Source organism: Pteropus vampyrus, unplaced genomic scaffold, assembly GCF_000151845.1.
Source record: "Pteropus vampyrus isolate Shadow unplaced genomic scaffold, Pvam_2.0 Scaffold173, whole genome shotgun sequence".
Taxonomy (NCBI): Eukaryota; Metazoa; Chordata; class Mammalia; order Chiroptera; family Pteropodidae; genus Pteropus; species Pteropus vampyrus.
Window position 1 is genome coordinate 25,316 of NW_011888954.1, and position 20,691 is coordinate 46,006.

The 20,691-nt window shown below is 43.9% G+C and overlaps 2 protein-coding genes across 4 annotated transcripts in view; both read right to left on the bottom strand.

Annotated features, from left to right (window-relative positions):
* The window catches only part of IFT172 (intraflagellar transport 172), a 32,508-nt gene extending 17,244 nt beyond the window's left edge, over nucleotides 1-15,264 (bottom strand). For 2 of the 3 annotated variants that reach the window (XM_011370713.2, XM_023536939.1), the window contains exons 1-16: nucleotides 15,073-15,262; nucleotides 12,337-12,480; nucleotides 12,022-12,134; nucleotides 11,557-11,596; nucleotides 11,186-11,251; nucleotides 10,911-10,990; nucleotides 10,601-10,688; nucleotides 9,591-9,805; nucleotides 8,580-8,703; nucleotides 8,081-8,176; nucleotides 7,040-7,201; nucleotides 6,629-6,682; nucleotides 6,305-6,408; nucleotides 6,045-6,130; nucleotides 3,173-3,285; nucleotides 2,161-2,328 (exon numbers count right to left, since the gene is read on the bottom strand). In XM_011370713.2, the coding sequence (XP_011369015.1) occupies nucleotides 2,161-2,328; nucleotides 3,173-3,285; nucleotides 6,045-6,130; nucleotides 6,305-6,408; nucleotides 6,629-6,682; nucleotides 7,040-7,201; nucleotides 8,081-8,176; nucleotides 8,580-8,703; nucleotides 9,591-9,805; nucleotides 10,601-10,688; nucleotides 10,911-10,990; nucleotides 11,186-11,251; nucleotides 11,557-11,596; nucleotides 12,022-12,134; nucleotides 12,337-12,480; nucleotides 15,073-15,111 (1,692 nt within the window). In that variant the 5' untranslated portion in view covers nucleotides 15,112-15,262. Of the gene's footprint in view, nucleotides 1-2,160; nucleotides 2,329-3,172; nucleotides 3,286-6,044; nucleotides 6,131-6,304; nucleotides 6,409-6,628; nucleotides 6,683-7,039; nucleotides 7,202-8,080; nucleotides 8,177-8,579; nucleotides 8,704-9,590; nucleotides 9,806-10,600; nucleotides 10,689-10,910; nucleotides 10,991-11,185; nucleotides 11,252-11,556; nucleotides 11,597-12,021; nucleotides 12,135-12,336; nucleotides 12,481-15,072 lie in introns of all 3 variants that reach the window. The other variant, XM_011370712.1, reaches the window with a different exon arrangement.
* A 1,828-nt stretch (nucleotides 15,265-17,092) lies between these two features.
* Nucleotides 17,093-20,254, bottom strand: FNDC4 (fibronectin type III domain containing 4). Its single transcript, XM_011370715.2, has 7 exons — nucleotides 19,876-20,254; nucleotides 19,546-19,690; nucleotides 19,344-19,459; nucleotides 18,871-19,075; nucleotides 18,316-18,405; nucleotides 17,861-17,985; nucleotides 17,093-17,706 (listed from the first exon to the last, which is right to left on the bottom strand). Exons 2-7 carry the CDS (start codon nucleotides 19,664-19,666, stop codon nucleotides 17,671-17,673), a joined length of 693 nt encoding a protein of 230 aa, XP_011369017.1. The 5' UTR covers nucleotides 19,667-19,690; nucleotides 19,876-20,254; the 3' UTR covers nucleotides 17,093-17,670.
* Between the last annotated feature and the right edge of the window lie 437 nt (nucleotides 20,255-20,691).

The following is a 20,691-nucleotide window of genomic DNA, read 5'->3' on the forward strand; positions in this document are numbered from 1 at the left end:
GGAAGGGAAGAGAAAAGGAAAGAGGTCAGTAAGCTAAAACCTGAGCAGGAAAATATGGGAGGTGAGCAAATGGGAAGGGCACAGTTGCTCTGAAGGCAAACACAGTATCAGGAGAATAAACCTTGGGTCCTCCAGCAGGACGGGGAAGTCAAATGTGAGAATCTCTCATTAAACCTAGGATCCTCTCTTCAGTAAAGGGAACAAAATTAATATGCCTGATTCCTGCAGAAGCAAACACAAATCATGTCTGGAGGAAAATGTCCATTTTAGGTCTTCGGGAGTCCAAAAAATTCAATGTGATATGAGCTCATAATAAAAAATATATCAAAATACAAGTTAACAGACCACCAGAAAGAGTAAACAATAATTACAAACAACAGTTTGGACCTCCAAAGATTTCACATATTAAAAATATCAGTTATTAAAAAAGTCATGGAATACAAAATAATTATATGTGGAATGTTTGAAGACCTAAAAGACGAAATAAAAAAATTAAGCAAGAAACTATCAAAAATGATCAGGCATTTTGGAGAAAAAATATATAACCTTATAAAAAAATTAAATTTTTTTTTAAAGTGAAAAACTCAATGGATGGTTTAAATAGCAGATTAGACAATGATGAAAGCGAATCAATGAACTGAAATGTGTACCTAAAGAAATTATCCAGAAGGTAGCATGGAGCGAGGAGAAAGGAAATATGAAAGAAGTTAAAAAGGAATAAAAGACAGGACAAGAAATCTAACATATGCCTAACTGGAGTTCTGATGGAGAGACTAGAGAATGCAAGCGAAGCAGCAGTGTTTGAAGAGATAATGGCTGAGACGTTTCTAAGATTGATAGAGATCTGTATACTCAGAAGTACAGAAAGCACAATATATACCAAACAGGATAAATACAATAGAATTTATATTAAGACACACCGTAGTAAAACTTCAAAACAGCTAAGAAAAAGATTTTAAGAGCAACCAGAGAGAAAAGACAGATCACCTATATGGAAAGGACTGTTAAACTTCTCAGAACCACAAAGGAGGTCAATCAATGGGACACTATTTGCAAAAGGCCAAGAAAAATTAACTGTCAATCTAGAATTGGGTAATGAGTCCAAGCATCTTTCCAGAACAAAGGCTACATAAAAAGGTTTTCAGATCATCAAAACTGAGCATTTATCATCAAAAGACTTTCTTTCAAGAAGAAAAATAACTCCAGAGGGAAGATTGGCAATGTAAAAATAAGAGGTGAACAGAGAAACTGGCACCATGATGGTGAATCTAAACAAATTCTGTCTGTACAAAATAATAATGTCTAACTTTGGGGATAATGACAGAGAACTAAAATACTGGACAACAATGGCAAAGGAGAAGTAATCAAAGTTGAAGCCATGTAAGGTCCTCGTATTGTTTGCGGGTGTGGGGGTGTGGGGAGATGGGGGTGGGTGGGAGGGTGATACTGATCAACCTTAGACTTTGTTAATTTAGGTACAAGGTAAATTTTCAAGGGTAACCACTACAGAAACAGGATGTGTAACCTCCAAAGCAAAAAAAAAGTGAAAAATGGGTGTTTAAAAAAGGACAAACAAACCAAAATATCCAACCGTAATCAGTCTAAAATGAGGCAAGAAAGGAGAAAAAAGAATATAGAAAAAGAACAAAAAGAGAGTATCAAGTGCTCTAGCCACACCCACCAGTCATCCTAGCTTGGCACAGGGGCCTCTCTTCTATTTCCATAGGTTCCTCCCAGATTTTGGAAGATTACTTCAGTGTATGTGATATAGTAGGATAGGACAGAGGGTCTGATCTGCAGTCTGAGAAAAAAGGAACTGCTACTCCGAAAGGCTTATAAGGGAGAATCAGCACATGAGGAAGTGACAGAACTGCCCCTCCTAGCTGGGATCTTCCAGCCTAAGGGAATTCCTAGTTATGATGTGATGAATTCTCAGGGCCACTGTAATAGAGACCCAAACTCCAAGCATCTAATAATACAATGTCAGGAATCTGCATGAGACTAGATCTGGGGCCTGGTTCACTATGGGGAAGGAGTCTAAGCTGATCGACTCCGTCACAAAAATTATGGGTGGTGGGCAACTAGTAACCTTCAGAGCCTCATCTGTGCTCTAATTAATCAGCCTGACACTATGTCTGAGGTGGCCTGGTATTGACATACCCTTATAGAGGACATGGTGACTCTCTCAGGTGCCTCAATGTTGTACCACACACACAGGCTATTTCGGTTCTGAGCTACCAGCACATCACTTCCTGGGACCCACTGCACGTAGGAGCAGAAGTTGAGGATCATTGTCTTAGAGCAGCTTTCAATATCATATAGATGCAACTGAAAATGGAAGAGGTAGACAGCATAATTAGAAGAGGTTATGAGGTGTCTTCTGATCTTGACCATTTCCCTAATGGTAAACCCACCAGTTGGGTCTATGCTGAATTTCAAAACTTATTGACCTGCAATCCCTGAAGTTTAGGCAGAGATGGCATATTCTGACTCTGGCCAAATAAGAGCAAAGATATACATCCTAGTAATTTGACTTAGGTGAAGGTCAAACTTTCATTCTTAGAATAACTCTAGGCCAGAGTTTCCAGACTAGATTACAAAATGAAGGCCACCAGACAAATTCAATGGTCTGGAAATCTGTGACATGCCTTTCATATCACAATGAAAATAAAATGAAAAATCACCAGGTAGTCTCTTTGTCCCTGAGGCTGAACTCTTTGGTGATACCATGTTGAGATAAAAATCAATAAGGGGTTAGGAGGAGGCTGTCCTCACGCCAGCTGCAATGCTGTCTGACAAGTGAAGCCAAACAGCACTGAAGCAGTGGTTGTGGGTAAAGGTCAGCTAGGCACGAGGAAGAGGAACACGGGGGTAAGGAAGTTTCATTATGACTCAGACTTGTGAAAACAGAGAAACCAACTCCCAGATTTCCCTACTGACCTTGGTGCCATCATGATACAATCTCCTTATGGGTAATATAGGATGGCTTGTGATATCAGATCGTTGATATCAGATCAGATCAAAGAACATTGATTCTTCTATGCCTTTTGCTATTCTAATGGCATAGCACCAAGAAATTATGTCCCATTCTGCCCCCCACAATCCCTGGTAGCAGCTAGTATCACATCCTCTATAGACCAGCCAATGCTAAGGCCTTAGTAACCCTCCTCACACGAAGTTTGCGGTCCCTGAAGAGAAGCTTGTGCCCAGTCTCATTAAGTTCCAGCCAATCCACCCGGCTCTCATGGCTGATGGTGCCAATGTTGTAGCCACCAATCAAATCCACTAAGAGAGTAAAGGAGACAGGGTTAAGAAGAGACATTCCACATAATCATACACAGGACATGAGGCAGCCTGCAAAAGTCTGGCCTTACAATCATACGTTGGGCTTTATGAATGTTTTATTAGTCTAGACTATGTCCTAAGGGATGCAGATGACCAATATAACAAAACCTTGCCAAGATGCTTAAGATGCTGGGGTTCTTCTAAAATCATATAGGTTTTGTTTAACTCTGTAGTTAACTCCAAAGGTCTAGACCCATCAAAAAATATAATTCTCTCTGGGACTCTTGGAGTTGTCTGATAGTAGTTTGGAACTACAGAACAACTGGCTTCTACTATTCACAAAAGCCCTGGAAGGCATATTAAGCACATTAAGGAGGCGCACCAGTAAGATAAAGCCTATGAATGAAATGACCTTGAGGATCATAGTTGCTCCAAGGAGTTACCTGCACACTTGAGTGCCACTGATGTAAGAGCACTGAGGGGCCGACAGTGGCGAAGGCCCACATACAGAATCAGAGGAACCCCTGACTAAAGTTAGCCTGGTCAGGGCAGAGGATGGATATTGTGGTTTGGTCTGAATCTTGTAGACAATATAAGAAATAATGACACTTAGGCCACACAGGGCTAGTAGGGTGCTTTCAGGGAGCCTCTTGAATAAAGCCCATTCGCAACTCTTATTGATACACATTATTAATGAGCAATGTACCTGCCTTTGTTATGTGAGCTAAAGCTAAAGACCGAATGCCAGCTAATGTCTACAACTGTGAAGACCAACTTAAAAATGAATTTTCCTTTAATTAAAAAGTAAAATGATAGCACCATGTTTGATGTTCCAATTATAAGTAGAATCACAGAATGCTAGAGCTGTGGGGACTTTATTTCTGTGAACACTAAATTATGTGTGGATCTTTGTTTTTCTGGGAAAGGATCTATACTTTTCATTAGATACTCAAAGGGGTCAGTGACCCAGAGAGGTTAAGAGAAGAACGCTGTCATTTTACATACACTGAAGATAAAACCTACATAGTGAGGTGACTTTCAGTCTTGTAGCTCATTATTGCCACTGGAACTTAGGCCATTGGACTATATTATTATTTCCACTATAGATACCATTCTGAGCCCAGCAATCTGATGTGAAATATAAAATTCATGAAATGTAAAAATACCTTAAGAACAGACCCACGTGTATATGGAAACTTGATTTATGAGAAACGACATTACAAACAACTAGGTGAAGAAAGGGCTTTCAATAAATGGTAAAACATGTGGAAAAAATAAAATTATATCCCTACCCATATTATACACAAAAATAAATTCCAGGTGAAAAGCAAAATTTTCAAATGTTAAAATATGCCAGGGACTAGGGAAGGATTTCTTAAAAAAGACCTTCTTAGAAAAGCACAAACTACTTCTTAAAAAATGATAAAATGGACACTAAAAATTTTAAATGTCTCAACATGACAAGATGCTGAAAAGCAGAGAAAAGACAAGTCACAGGTTAAGATAAAATATCAAAGGCTATAAATGAACTACACAGAACTCCTTAAAGTAAATTAAAAAAAGACAACATGATTTTAAAAATAAGCAAGGGATATGAACTGACAGTTCACAGAAAAAGAAATCTAAACAGCCAGTAAACAAATGAACAACAACAAAATGATACAATGAGATATTATGTCACATAAATTAGATTGAGCCAAATTATGAAGTTAGGAAATTTCAAGTACTGGAGAGAATGTGGAACAAGGGGAACTCTAACTGCTGGTAGGAACATAAATTGGTACAATCTCTTTGGAGAGCAATTTGGAAATATTTAGTGAACTTGAAGATGTATCTTTTCTATGATTCAGCAATACCTCTCTAGGTGTAAACCTTAGTGAACTGAAATATTATAACAGTGAAAAACCAACAACTTAAATGTCTTCCATAAGAGAATAAAGATCCAAGGTAAATAAAATGTTAGGGTTTGACAGAATTCAGTATGTGTATACAAATAATAATAATAATATTAATAATAATAGCTAACATTTATTAAGCACTTATGCACTAGGCACTACTAACCTAAGTGCTTTTCATTTGAGGTGTATACTATTTTTACCTCCATTTTGTAGATGAGGAAACTGAGACACAGAAAGGTTAAGTAATTTACCAAAGATCACACAGGTACTAAGTAGAGAAATGGGAGGTCTGACTCCAGAGCCTTGTTCTTTACAACTATATTATATAGGTATGTAATTCTCTATACGTCTTAGAGAATACTATGCCATTCTCTATACTTTTTTCCCATGCTTGAAACATTTCATAATAAAAAATTAACAATTAATAGAAAAAAAATAAGATTTCTAAATGAAACATTTGTGAAAATAGTTTGTCATCACTAGTTACTAATGACAAAACATATAGAAAATAAGGCCTCTTCAAGTTCTAAGAGTCTATGATCTATGAAGTCTAAACAGGAGAATTCATAAATTTGCTAGTTGTTCTTCTCTCAATTTTCCAGCCCTAAGATACATACCTAGAGAACATAAATAATTATATAGGCAGGCCTGTATATGGACCAATATATCTGTATTTAGACATCTAGATATAGACACGCCTATATGGATTTGAATATTTGACATATCCACTGTAGAGTAGGGTCACACATTTACCTGATGCCTCTCGGATTCCTGGATGCTCCGGTACACCCAATCCTGTGATATAGAACTGCACTATAAACATCCACTTTGTTATTAAAATTATGAGAGAGTCTTACTCACCTATAGCAATAGTCTTAATATCAACAAGATAAGCCAATTTCTTATTCTCTTCCATTCCTCGCTGACGCCTCTCATTAATACGAACACTGAAACGTGAAGGGGAAGGTAAGGCAAAATGGGCCAGGGCAGTTGGGATGCTTACCAAGGGTTCCGAAATACCATTTGGGATGAAGTTTTCAGATTAACATGAGGACACGGGGGTTAGAAGTCAAAAAGGAATTCTTTCGGGTTTCAAATTGTAGAGAACCTTGTGGGGTTACCTGATGAGGTGGGGGTTCATGAATTCAGTACGTACAGAACCCAGAGTATCATTACTCCCATATTCGACTAGGGTTAGCTCTCCAGCATTGAAGATCATGCATACCTGGGGATGAATGGAATTGTTATACGGTGGAAAGGCTGCATGAAGAAAGAGAAAAACAGTGGAGAGTGACTCCCACCTTTCTCTCTATTTTGTTCCTTTGCCGATTTCACCCTCCCCCTTTATCTGCTGTCTCCTCGACCCCTTGAAACTTGCCATCCTCTGACACAGGAACTGGAAGGAGGCTTAATGAGATGGTGATGGGGACTCAAGCTCTACTCACATTTTCATTTTCAAAGAAATACTTCTCGTTGCCACCAGATCCTTGCCAAGCGACCTGTAAAAGGGGGAGAAGACAGGAAACAATGTGGATAATTATTCAAGACAATACTGAAAGAAGGACAGAGTGAGAAGCAGAGAGATGGAGTTTGGGGAGGCTTTGACATTACATAAAAGAAGTGCTATATCAGAGGTGCCCTAGTCCCTATGTTTCTGAGGGATGGTGTAAAAATGGTCCAACAGTGGTGATTCATATTCCAGGAGTCTAAACCTCCTGGGTCTCATTCCCTGAAACCAGGTCCCCAACACCAGAATGTAAGAGCTTCCCATGAATATCTTCCCCTTAGAAACTCTGGCTCCCCCAAAATAGCAACTCAAGATACCCGCTTCCCCATCCTTCCATGTTGGTTCCTACCTCGCTCAGGCGATTAGTGTTCAGGTCCCCCAGCAGCAGTGTGTCTGACGTGTGGGCCACCAGATAACGTTCCTTTCCCAGGATTTTTACTTCTTCCACCTCATAGCCATAGTGTGACTTGAGTATCACTCGGGTCCCCGATGATAAGTTCTTCACAATCACCTTGGTAAGGGGACAAGTGTGAGATTCCTGGACTTCCCCCAACCCACAAGAGTGATGAACATCCTGTGCCCTTTGCCCACCTCCACAGTGCTAAATGAAGCTAATATCTACTTTCCTCACCTGGCCTAGGATAGTGTTGGTAATAAGGATACCTGACACATAGTGCTTTACTATTTATAAAATGCTTTCACATGTTATCACTTTCGATGCTTACAGTACAGATGATTCTAAAAGTTCCACTGGGTAAAACCAATCACTCTCCCTCTATTCCCATAGCTATTTGTACAAATCTTCATGATAACTTTTACCACAGTGTATTATGTGAGTTTTTGATATGTTTGTCTCCTCTGCTAGAATAACCTTCTCCATTAAAGGACAGTGTATTGTCTTTGAATTCTCAATGCCTAACAGTGCTGATCCATAGTGTCTGGAGAAAATGAAAGAATGAAGTAATCAATTAATAATAGATGGAAGGAAAGGAGTGTAGAGACAGAGAAAAAAGAAAAGTGGGCTCAGGAACTAAGAAATCAGTTTACAACATTATACACAATGAGTTCAGAGGCCCTAAAACTATAATAGAATTCACCCTCATAATCTTACTTATCAACTTCCCCAGCGGACATCATCTAGGCAGTGAAGTCTTAAATTAGGAAGATGTAAGTGGCAATCTCTATACACCTTAGGCCTGGTGTTTAAACCTTTTCTTATAATAAGCTGGAAGAACTACAGTGGAAAGTTGCCCTGACACATTCTGTTCCCCGGAACAGCTCTGCCAGATGTTAAACTGGACACGGTGGCTATGGACAGAAGGCAGGCAAGTACTCCAAGGATGAATGACCCACGACAAGACCTTGGTGCAGCAGGCTTTTAGTTGCTTACCTGGCTAGGTCCCACATATGTCAACTCAAATTTGTTCTTGTAAATGCTCCTTCGGAGGCAGCAGTCAAACTGTTCTACTCCACCGCAGAGTGTGCCCTACAAGGAAAAGTGACAGCATAAAGGGAAACACACACGGTACTCGGGCATGGGGCGGATCTAGAGATACCCTTAAAAGTCAGGTTCTAGAATCCAGAGGAGAGTTGACAGTAGTTTTTGGAAGTACCAGCAGGAAAAGAGGTGGCAATCACAGGACTCAAAGGCATCACATAGTGACGAGACGTAGAGAGAAATCAGCCCTGCCTGTACAACTCTTTGTCCCTTCTGGCCTCCAACAAAGTATGAATTTCTCTTTCCTGTCTGTAGCATCAGATTTTTAGGCTGGGGTCAAAAGGGAAGAGGAGATTCTCTAGTGTCAGGAGAGAGTGCTTTAGAATAAGGCAGGTTTTTTCCTTGTTTGGAGAAAGTCACCAATGCAGAAGGGAGTTAACTTACAACATACCGCACAAAGTCGTGAGCCATCCCGCTTCCAGGCCAAGGCAGTGACAGTGTATAAGTTGGCAATCTCCTTCGGCTTTGCCTCTTCCCAGATACTTCTTCGAGGGCTCCAGTTGAGGACCCGAAGTCTGAAATAAAGTATGTGGCTTTTAGAAGAGATGGAGGATGAGAAAAAGAGGGAAAATGGGCTGGTGACTGAAGGAAATTAGTCTTGTTAAAAATCAGAGAAAGAAGGAAAAATAAAAGAGAACAGAGACACCTCAGAGTCTATAGGAGAGGACAAAACGGTCCAAAGGAAGTTAAGTTGAGAAAATCGAGTCAAAAGTAAAACGGAGTAAGAGGGATAGAAGTGGAGAAGACAAATGGAGAACATGCCTAGTGAAAAATAAATGAGTTGTTAGCTGTAGACAAATATGGAAAAAGAGAAATGGTAGAATTAAGAGAAGAAAGAAAAAAACAGGAAGACACAATGAGACTGAAGGAGATAGAAAGAACGGACAAAGCTGGGGTTAAAAGTACTCCGAGGAAGTGATGGGACCCAGACCCCAGCTGTTTATCTACTGTTCCATCATTTATTCATTCACCAAACATTTGAGCATCTGTTATGTACTGGATGCAAACCTAGCCACTGGAGATAAAAAGATGAAAAGGCCCTCTTCTCAAGAGCTTTTCAATTTAGCCAGATAGATTTAAACACCAAAGTATAATATAATGTGATAAACACCAAGCTAGTGGTCTGAAAAGGGGCAATGGTAACACAAAGAAAGTAGAGCTAAATTCTGGTGTGGAATCCCAGGGAGAGGCATAGAGACACAACAACAGCATATGCATTTTGGAACTGCCAATGAATGGTAGGAACAGGAAGAGGAAAGTACATGAATTTAAACCTGAGAATGTCTGTCAACATACACTTGATTCTGGTCCAGTCTCCCACTCTGGTTGAGAATAACTGGGCTAAGGCAAAGAGTGTACACAGAGAAAGAAGGCAGAAGATGCAACTGCAAAGGGAACCCACCTGTCATAACTTCCCAGCACAACAGATTGACCCCCCGGACTTGTTGCAGCTGTGGTGAACTCTCGCTCCTGAGGGTCACGGCTATAATCAAAAGTTTGTAGCACATGGCCCTCCTTTCCATAGGCCACAATCCTCCGATCACAGCCTGCAGCCACTATGCTGTGGGTTGCCCAAGCCAGGGCATAGGGTGGGCACGGATGGTTAACCAACTTCCCCTAAGACAGAAGTAGAGGGTTTCAATCTCTCTGACTCTGAGGACTCCATCCTGGAAATTTCTCATTCCTAGCACCTGACATACTCACTCTAACCATGCTACTCTGCAGAAATCTTTCTCCCAACATTTTCGCACCCCAACACACCCTAACCCTGAAGACTTCACGCACTGTCTTTCTGTCGTATACTTGTACACACATATAAATGACATATGTATGAACTTACTGACCTTGTGCTCAAGAGGAAACCTTAAAATAGTCATGTGTTGGAGATCTTTCAGGTGCTCCCAATAAGGGCCCCGAAAGGGAGACGTCCTATACATTAAGCAACACCCTGTGGGCCCATAGGGAGCGGCGGCTCCTTTTTCTTTTTCTTTTTTTAGGAGGGATGCATTTGATGATTACACAAATAATTCTTACTATCCATGATTCGAACCAATGTCAAACATGAACACTCTTCTTATCCTCTATTTTTTCCCTTTTTAGAGTAAACCACTCTTTTTCCTATGAATTTATATACATATTTTTCACATAAATGAGAATTTTCACTTTCATTACTTTGGGAGTCTTTATTTCCCTTTGTCTCAAGTCCCTTGCACCTGATTCGCCCTTTCCCATAATTTAAGCTCTGGCCTCCTAAACATAAATCTTCTCTGTGGCCACAGCCAACTCACTCTCTCCCTTAGGTCTCCTCCTGTAGCCAACTCTTCCAGCATCTCAAAATAAATTCCTTAATGTCCACCCTTCTCTATGAGGGCTCTTGGGATTTCTTTATCCCAAAGCAGTCATAATTCTTACTTGTGACTCTCCAGACCCTTCATCGTCAAAGAAATATCTAACGATCGTGCCATCTGCATGACCAGAAAGAATTCCTTTCCCAGAGCAACTGAAAAAGGGGGAAAGGAGGAAAGGAGAGAAATACAAGAAGAGTTTAGAGGATTTGTCTCACCAAGAAAGTCCCCTTTCTCTGTCAAACAATGCCCAACCTGTGATTCCTGCTACAGTCCCCACCACCTGGCAGACTATGGCCTCCCAGTCTAGACTTCCCCATAACTTTTTCCTACCATTTTCATGCTCTTGGGACGTGATACCACTTTTCCTTACTCACTTTGTTGTCAGTGACACCACGTAAGAATCTGTCCCATAGATGGTAGATGACTTATTAGTTTTAGTGTTTGCTAAACGAACCTGAAAATGGGAGAATGGACACAAGTCTGGTTAGGCTACTTTCAATTTCACCCAGGTCCTAAGGAAAGAAAAAGAAAAAACAAAAAAACCAGTCCCTTTGTATTCCCTGCTAAGGGAGAAGATTAACCATATTTCTCTCTCCAGAAACATTATCCCCACCCACAACCTCTCCTCTGTTTCTCTTCCCTCCTTCACCTTCCCTTCAGCCAGTCCAAAGACAATGATATACTCTGCTGGCCACTGCAGACAAGTAACAGCACTCTGTAAGAAAGAAATAATGAAAAGGATAACCCCATTTATGTATGTTAACGCATTTATAACAACTGAATCTGAACAAGCTAGATACCCTGCCATGTGCCACTACCCCAACTGCCTATAGGGAAGGAAAGGAGGGGACACAACTGGGCTCTAAGGAAGAAAGCCGATGAGAATGAGCAGCAGCCAGGTAGCACCATCCTTGCAGTAGGAAAAGTCAGATACAGATGTTAAAAAATGCAACTCCTGGTTGTATTCATAAGCAGGTATACCGATACACATCTGTTCGTCCTAATAGCCCTGAACTTTACCGTCTGGATGAACTTGTTACAGATGACTTTCTTGTCACCCCTGCCAAATAAAAGGAGAGAGAGCATATTAAAAACCACTTCCATAAATAAACGGATACGAATAATGCTGGGGGAAAAGAAAAAGAAGCGTATACTTTCCTGGCCCACTAGTGTTTCCTGCCACTCCACAGGTGCCCTGAAAGGAGGGAGCCTGTGTAGCTTTGGAGCAGTAACAAAGATGCTACATCAGCTGGGACTCCCCAGGACCTCACAGGGCCTCCCTGTTGACCTCAGCCTGACTCCTCCAGGGATGAGATTGCGGAACGCGGAGGGCGGGCAAAGGTAGGGAAGCAGCAATAGACTCCGGAAGGCTTCTGCCTTCCACGCCCCAGTTTGGCTCCTCATCCTCTCTATTCCTCTCCCCAGGGAGGCATTTCTTCCTGCCTTCCACTTCTTTTCACCCCATCTCCCAATTTCTATCCTCACCAATCTTCTCCAATCTTGTAGACATAGATGATGTTGTCAGTCTGTCCTATGGCAATTTTAGTGGAATCAGGAGAAAAAGCCATGCCCTTCACCATATAGCTCTTCCTGCCATACTAAGAGTTAAAGAAAAAAAAGTAATGAGTATATGTGAAAGAAATGGGAAGAAAAGCATGTGTGACTATAATGGGCTTGAGGGATTTATACTGAGAAAAGTAGGGGCAAGCCATTCCTATGGCTAGGAAATGAGTTAGGGAAGTTTTCTAGGTTCAAAAGGCCCCATCAGCTGGCTAAGGTACACATGAGAACTCTCTTCACCTTCATGTCAGCTGGTTTGGTGGAGAATTTATCTCTCCGCTCCCCGTGTTCATCATATAGCAACACCACTCTGTCCACTGTGCAGACAGCAAATTTGGCATTGTTCTGGGACCAAGCCATACAGGTCACCTTTGCAGCTCCATCCTGTAGAGGCAAAGGAAGGAAAAAATAAATCCAGGTGCTGGTCTGGAAGGCCAAAAGCATTTCCAGTTCCTTTATTTCTAGTGAAAATTTGGTCACTTCTCCTTACAACAGTCCTTAAAACAAAGAGATGTCCATGATCCATCCTGGGCTCCAAGGCCATAAAACCCCAGACTGTGAGAACAAGGTGCTTCTAGAAACCCATAATGCAAATGTACTAAGAGGTGACATTCTTAGTCAACTGTACCAATGTGTCCCTGCAATGGCCTTGTGCCCTCATATCGCAGGTCTGCTACTGAAATAAATTTAATTGATCTAAGTTTTGGTCTTTAGCCATTCATTCATTAACACTTTCTAAGTGGCTCACTGAGAAAGGCACTTGGCCAGGGGCTGAGAGGGAGACAAAGAGAAAAACATGATTCCTGTCCCAGGATCTAATAAGATGGTACAAAAATAGGAACAGTCTCATAAGAGAGGTATGTCCAAGGCACTATAATAGTTTGGAGAAGCCCGAGATAATTTTATGTTTATATGATCAACATTAAGTTTTGAAGAATGAATGCAGCTGAGTGGAGAAATTATCTGAGGTAGAAGGAATGGTATGAATAAAGGCAAGCATGGTCAAGAAATAGTAATTTAATTTAGACGAAACTATCCTGTAATTAGCAGAATAGAAGAGGTAAGGCAGGAAAAACAGACTGAGGCCAGCTCAAGGAGGATCTTCAAAGCTAGACTGAGTTTGGGCTTGTTTGATATAAAAGGGAAAGACTGAAAGTTCTGGAATAGGGAGTAGATTAGTCAGAGTTGAGATTTAGGATGAACAATGCCACCTTGTTTTTTCTTCCTTAACTGTTCACTACCCAGTTCACAAAAGCCTGAGTGAGAAGTGATCATCTCCCAGTGAATTATTCTTGCCACATCTCTCTCCTCCCACCACCAGATCTGGTCCTTTATGATTCTGCACTAAGGATTTCCCTCCTTGAAATAAAAAATTTAGTTTCTGTTTTAATTGTTTGAGTAATTACCTGGGCTCTAGAATGCAGGTAATTGATCTAAGTTTTGTTAACTGTTACTTCTCACTTCTAACCCACTTGTCTCCAAAGTCAGAGGAAAAGAAAGGCTTTTCGTCATCAAAATCTTCACACCAAAGTCAGAAAATAGCCATGCCACCACCATTACTATCCTCCAATTCTTGATTAAATTAGGTTAGAAGGACTGAGGACTCCTCAACAACTGTTGCTGAGCATCCTTCATCACTTTGTCTGCTCGTGGACATTTGGCCCTTTCCTCCATCATGACATCATCTTATTTTGAAAATTGGAAGGAGGATTTCATTTCCAATTATTCCATTAAAGGATTTTTTAAATTACAGATTCAGAGGGCAGTTTACTGAGCAATGAGCACATCACTCTTTTGTTCTAATTTCCTTCTATTCTCTTAATGCTACATCCTCTGTGAAGCCTTCCTGATTCTCATCATCAATCAATTCTCCTTTCTCTGCAATACGTACCTCACAGGACTGTCATGAGGATTAAATGAGGTATGGAATAGAACAATAATAGCTAAACTTTAACAAACACTTACAATAGATTGGTAAGTGCTTGTATTATCTCGTCTTACTTCATAATTCTGAGGTAGATGTTATTATTATACATCTTTTACAGATGGAGAAACTGAGGCACCAGAAGGTTAAGTAATTTGCTCAAGTTTACATACAGTTTGCAAGTGGCAAGACCAAGATTTAAATCCATGTATACCTGACTCCATAAACTGCAATTTTAACTTCTTTACTTATGCTGCCCTTGTACATATTAAAGTTATGGCAGATACTATTCTTATTAGCTTTGTATTATTTTGTCCTTTGAATTTTAAATGTCCTTCTCTCCTGTCTAGCAGTTTTTACGCTGTTTTTCGGTTTACAATGTTCTTTGTGTTTATTTCTTCCTTTCACTCTTCCCAAATCTCCTAAAGTTGCTATTATTATTAATCTCATTTTCCAAATGAAAAAGTTGTGTGAGTGCTCAGAGAGGCTGAGTGATAAGGGCTAAAGTCAGTGGTATCAGGTCATTTATTTAAAATAGTGGGGGCGCTAGGACTTGAATTCTGGTCTTCCTAAATCCAGCTTTTCTTCACCATGTTTCAGGATTCCTCCTCCAGCACCCAGACTCTTCTGGATCTGAGATCTTAACCATTATTAAGAACAGTGCAGTTTTCTGCACTTCCTCTTTGGGGCTTGAACTAAAAGCGCTTATTTAATTCGGTGTAGATTTGTGTTGTTGTTTACATGTGCGCCTCTCTCTTTAGTACGAGCCTCTTGAAGGCAGGGGCAATAATTGAGCTAGTTCTGGATCCCTACGAGCTCCAGCACGGGGCCTGGTACACAGAACTGATGTTCAATGAAAACGCAATGAAGGCTACAGCAGTTAGGGGCTCATCTCGCCTACTGAACACTATCGACAGAACAGTCCGAATCATCGCTACAGACGTCAGTCTTCTGCACACAGTAGGTGCTCAACATTATTAATCTTCAGCCCTCCCACTTTTTCTTGGAGCATCAAGGCGAGCGGGAGAGGGAAGAGGCACGCAACTCCTCACCTGAGGGCTCAGCAGGGTCCTCAGGTGCTTCAACTGCATGACGAACTGCTGTCTTTCAGATGCCACCAGACAGCGACAACTCCCGTAGTTACCTGGACAACCCCGCCACGCAGCCGCAGCGACGCCGCTGACGCAACTGCGACCAGAGCGAAACACAAGTCGCAAGGTCACCACGTAGATTCGCGGTGAAACAAACAGAACGTGCGCAGGCGCAATGAGATTTAAGGCGGGACCCTGTCAAGATTTGATGAGTCCTCTCCGTAACCAATCCCGTCGCTGCATGGAAACTCAAGCTCAAGCCGCGCCTACAAGCCAGCCTGCAAACCTCCGGTCGAGTAACCGCAGTGTTTCTTGCTCTTTGATGTACGACATCGTGATTTAGTGCATTCTTTTAATCCTCACAGCCCTAAAGGAAAGCAGCGCAGTTGCTATTCTAGGCCTTTTACAGTTTACGGAATTGAACCCAAATAGGTTATATGGGACCACACGGAATCCCATATAACTTACATGGGATCCCAAGGCTCATATCTCAACAGTAAATATTCAGTATGTGTCTGCCAGGTGTACTGTGCAAAGTGTTGCACATGCATTATCTCATTTAATCTCAAAACTGCCTTTTGAAGGGATAGCATTATTAGTCTCATTTTACATAACAAGAGATTCAGGATGAGAAGGTCATTGGCCCAAAGTAACACAGTCAGTTAAGGGCTGAACTGGGATTCGATCCAGAGTTGGTGCATTTAAACACCCTTTATATTTCTTCTCAACTATTAGCTTATTTTTATGCCATGCTACTATACCCAGTGACACTCGCATCCCAAGAAATGATGACGTGTCCAGTCTGAGAAGTGAGTGTTTTGGAACCAGAAGCCAGGAAGAGGTAAGGTAACCTGCTTCTAAATTAGGTAAATGGTGGATTAAGACTGCTGCTTAGTTGGAGATGCTTTCGTGGTTCAGGGTGAAGGGCAAACCAGAGCTTGGCTCAGAGCTTGGCTGATAGATTGTTATACCTTGTGACACCTGGAGCTGGAGCTTGGTTGAGTAGAAAACATATTGACTTCTTTACCTTTGTTTGGATTCGGATCTTTTTTGGAATTATTGCTCTAATTTCTTATAACATACCAGAGAGATCAAGATACAGAAAAAGAGAGTTATTCATAAGCCTTTTCTGGAAAGACCTAAAGTTGAGAAGCCCTAAAAAACATATACTGTAACCCTCCAGAAAGTACAGTATATGTTTTCCAGCCAGATTCTAGGTTCTGAAGCCTTTCCACCAAAGTGGTTGCAAATGTCAAGAGATATTTCTCTCACCGGCACCAACCATCCTTGGAACTTAGGGAAGGGTAGAGGACAGCTACTCTGTCCAACAAGGAGGCTCCAGAGCTCAAATTATATAATTCTTTCGACAGGGAAGTTCCAACCCTTCAGCTTTATGTCCAGAATTTGCCTCTGGATCTAGTGGCAGAGTGAATGTAAAGTCATGTGTGCTTTACAGTTGTTATTGACTTTGACAGAATGAACAGACACAGAGACAGACAGAGACCAAGGGGAAAGTGAGGGCAGGGAAGAATAGGCACAGGAGCGCACAGGCAAGAAACATGTGGCACCAAGGGACACATTGGTGTAGCTGCTTTCATTTGTCCTAAGATACTGTTTATTCCTTCTCTGAGAATTAGCTCAAGGTTGATGGAGGACTCAGAGGAATAAATGGTGAGGAGCTGGGCTGCTGATGTGGCTAGTGAAGATAAAAGGTTACTGGCCCTCTCATGTGACTAGTTTCCACTCGTGCAGAAAAAATTTATATCTTCATCTTTCCTTTTCCCCCAACAAAGCAAACAGAACTAGCGCTGTAGTTTTCTACACCCCCTTCTGGCCCCTCTCTACACATTCCAGGCTGGAGAATGAAAGCAAGCACCTTAAAATGAGAGTCTGCTCCTGTCAAGTTGATGGTGGCGTGAGGGGCCCTTGTAGTCAGGAGATAAAAGGTGGGGAAATGTCTTCAGCATACTATACAGTCAGCTCCAGTTTGTCCAAGAACCTTTATTGGAAAAATGTCCAAGGGGTGAGATCACCAGCAGCTGGGGGTGCTGCCAGTGGAGAGAGGGAGCACCTGAGGCTCCATGGAAGACATTGGAGTAGTGCAGTGCAATGTCTGTCTCGAGGCCCAGACTATTCCTTTTATTTGCTGAGGGAGGGGCAGTACCTACAGAAACACCCCTCTCTGAGACCCAGAGGCAAGATATGGGGGCAGCTGGGGATGCTGAGAGTCCTGATGCAGGTGAAATGGGGGCCCCATTTGGGACCTAATGAGATAGGGTTTAACAAATGATTCTCCCCTGGACCTGGGGGATGGAAGGACATATCCCATCTGATATCCACTCCCCAAGTCCAGGGGTACAGACCCTAACAGACCTACCTTCTGGCCCCGCTCACAGTGGAAAGAGGATGGGTACCAGGCCTGAGATTGTGAGAGTGTCATTATCTTCTGAGAGACTGTGGGATTCTTCAGTCTTGGGCAGATCACCATCTTGGGCTCTCCCTGACCCCATCCCTATCCCCAGGTTGTAGTGCATCTCTCTTCTGGTTCTGTTTCTTCACTTATACGTCAATCGTGTTGACAGATGGTGACTTTTTCTGTGAAAGAAAATGGCTTGAGTCTCTAATTTCAGGAAGATAATAGACTCCTCCACCCCGAATTTCCATTCTCCCTCCCTTCTTGGCTTTTCCTCTTTCCCTGATGCTCCTAGAGGCGAAATTACCCATCCCTCCCTCCCTGGCCCCACATCACCTGTCTTGACCCAACTGGCCTTCCCTGAGGACTCTGTTCTGGCCCCTTCCCCTTCTCCTTCGGGTTGTTGTTGGAGTCATTGTCCTTGATGATATCATACTGACGGCAGAACAGCCCGATTACAGCTGAAACACAACAGTGCAATCTGAGCCTTGATTCCAACCTCCCCACTCACAGCTTTGTAGGGCAGTAAGATATCCACAGTTTCTCGAAAATCTGAGAAGAAAATCCTTGAATTCCTGGTGCCCATGGCAAGCACCATTCTCTTAATTTTCCTCTCTGGCCTCCCCACAGCCTCCTCTCCCTCTCTTCAAACTTCTGCTCATCCCCCTCAACTAAGCATCTTCCCACTCCATTTCTCTCATCCCCCTTTCTCCCAACACCCTTCACCACCTCCCACCTTCTCTGAGCCCCATTCCTTCTATCATTGGTACCCCATCCAGCCGCTCACTCACCAGCCCACATGAGCAACACCACTACAATGATGACTACTTCCCCAGTCTGCAGTGGTCGCTCTCCATCCAGACCCTCCACTGTGATGTCACCTGAGAAGGAAGGAGAGAGACTCCAGGCTGTGGGGCAGTTAGAGAGTTGTGTATGGTTAAGGATGGAGATGCTGGGGATTCGAGTCAGCACAAACCCATCATAGGGTTGCCCCTGGTAGCCCCTCTTTGAGAAGCTGTTGGTGGATAGGTGGTCAGAGGCCAAAAAGCAAGAGGGCTGCAGGTCAGGTACTCTCACACACAGCCTGCATCTGCTGTGAACTGAGGTTGGGTAAAAGGAAGTTTAAAAGCCCTTCCCCCAAACGATTCATTACCAGTCTGTCTATACCCGATCCCTTGCCAAACTGCTTTCCTTCCTTTCCTGGCAGTACAACGAATTAAATCATCCTTCTATTCATCTAAGCTAGACTGTTGCTTGCTTTGGGGAAGTAAACAAGAGGCTGATGTCCAAATAAAAATCCAGAGAATGCAAAGCTTTAAGGGGTAGGGAATAGCTGAGACCCTCACCTGGGCTTGAGCTATTTGAAGGCAGCCGGTCAGAACCCTTGAGAGTTCGGAAGTGCACCCTAGGCCCTGGGGGGCTCTCTCCCCGGAGGCCGATGCTCCTGACCTGCACTGTGTAGTCGCTGTCTTCAGCCAGGCCCCAGAGGGCACAGGCCCGAGTGGTGGTGTTCACCTCCCTGATCACACGCTGTCCAGGGCCATTCTGTCGCTGCAAGAAGACGATGAGAAAGAGAAGGGCAGCCTCACCCCAGTCCCAGGCCACAGGCTCAACCTAAGTAACCCGAACATTCAAGCACTCCAAGGGACTGGGGTGAAAAGGGCAGCTTTAGCTAGGGAACACCAGCTTCCAGATTCTCCCACTGCTAGGAGGAAGGTTGCGGGGAGTGGGGGGGATGGGAGGTTACCAAAGGAATGTTCAGAGATCCAAGGACACAAGTTGGGGAGCAGAAGGTGATGGAGCAGAAGGTGATTCATACTTGCTGGGAAATGGAGTAGCCAATGACGATGTTGCCTTCTGGGACGTCCCAAGACACAGTGGCCGAGTTGGCTCTGAGGTGAGTGACTGTCACATTCACAGGAGATGGAGGCCGGTCTGTAAGTGCCAGTGTGTTAACAGTTTAACAGTTTCTACCCACAGAATAGTTCTGGTTAATCCCTATCTCGTCCCCCTTTACTCACCTGCTCGCACAAAGCCCAGGTCACAACTGACCAGCAGGAGAACCGTGGGGCTTAAATACGGGGAGAGGGGCATCAGCGAAGTCATGGTCCACACCGAGTCCGCTAGGAGGCACTGGGGCATCAGCTTGACATCCAGGCGGGGCTCCTGGAGGTGGCAGGGGTTGTGTGTGGGAGGGTGTCAAGGATGCCCAGAATGCACGGGTAGGCAGCAGCTCTCCCGGGCTCCCCACGGCCCACAGGAGCCCCAGAGAGTCCCCCTTTCCCTATGCCTTCCCCGCCCCCGCATCACCCGGCGCCCCCAGTGCGTGGCTCTGCCTTGCCCACACCCACCTCTGCCGGTCTTCTGGGTCGGTCAGGCCTCGGGGGGCTGCTCGGTGCCCAGTGGGCGGCCCATCGCCCGACTTGGTGGTGCTGCCCCTACCCCATCCCGGCGCGGGCCCGGCGAGGCTGCAGGCAGAGGGCGGAGGCGTAGCGGGCACCGGCTGCTGGGCTGCGGGGCCCCCAGAGCTCGGACCCGCCGCGCTGTCTATTGATGAGCAAGGGGCAGTGTCGGTGCGGCCTGGCCGCTGTCCTGGCCGCTGTCCTGGGTACCTGGCGCGGTGGGCAGTGCGGCTGCCTCCGCCAGCCCCTGCAGCGAGATGTGACCGTCCCGGCGAGCCAGACGACTCCTGCAGAGCTGGCCCGGTTCGCTCCGCCGCAGCCTGGCCGGGACTTGCCGGCCCGCCCCGCCCCGCTCCGCTGGGGTTCCTGCCGCCGTCATCCCCCTCCCGCCCCTCCACCCAGTTCTCTCGGGGCTCCTCCCACGCCCCTCCCTTTTGGCGCCCCCCCCCCGCACCCCCGTCCCGGCGGGCCCCCATCTGTTCAGATCCCGGCCCAATCCCATGAGCCCGCGGGGGCGATGGGAAAGGTACAGGTGCGAGGGTCTCAGGCTCCTGGGAGGGCCCGTCCCTCCCGGATGGAATTAGCCAAGTTGGGAGGAGGAATTCCATCTCCAGGGCGGGAGGGGACGGAGTGATGGAGATAATAACTGTTTTAACAATCTCTTGTAGACTGCGTCAGCTTTTAAGTCTCTCCCTCATTCATAATGTGATATCGATTCCCTTCACTCTCATTCATTCTTTCATTTATTAAGCATGTATTTACTGA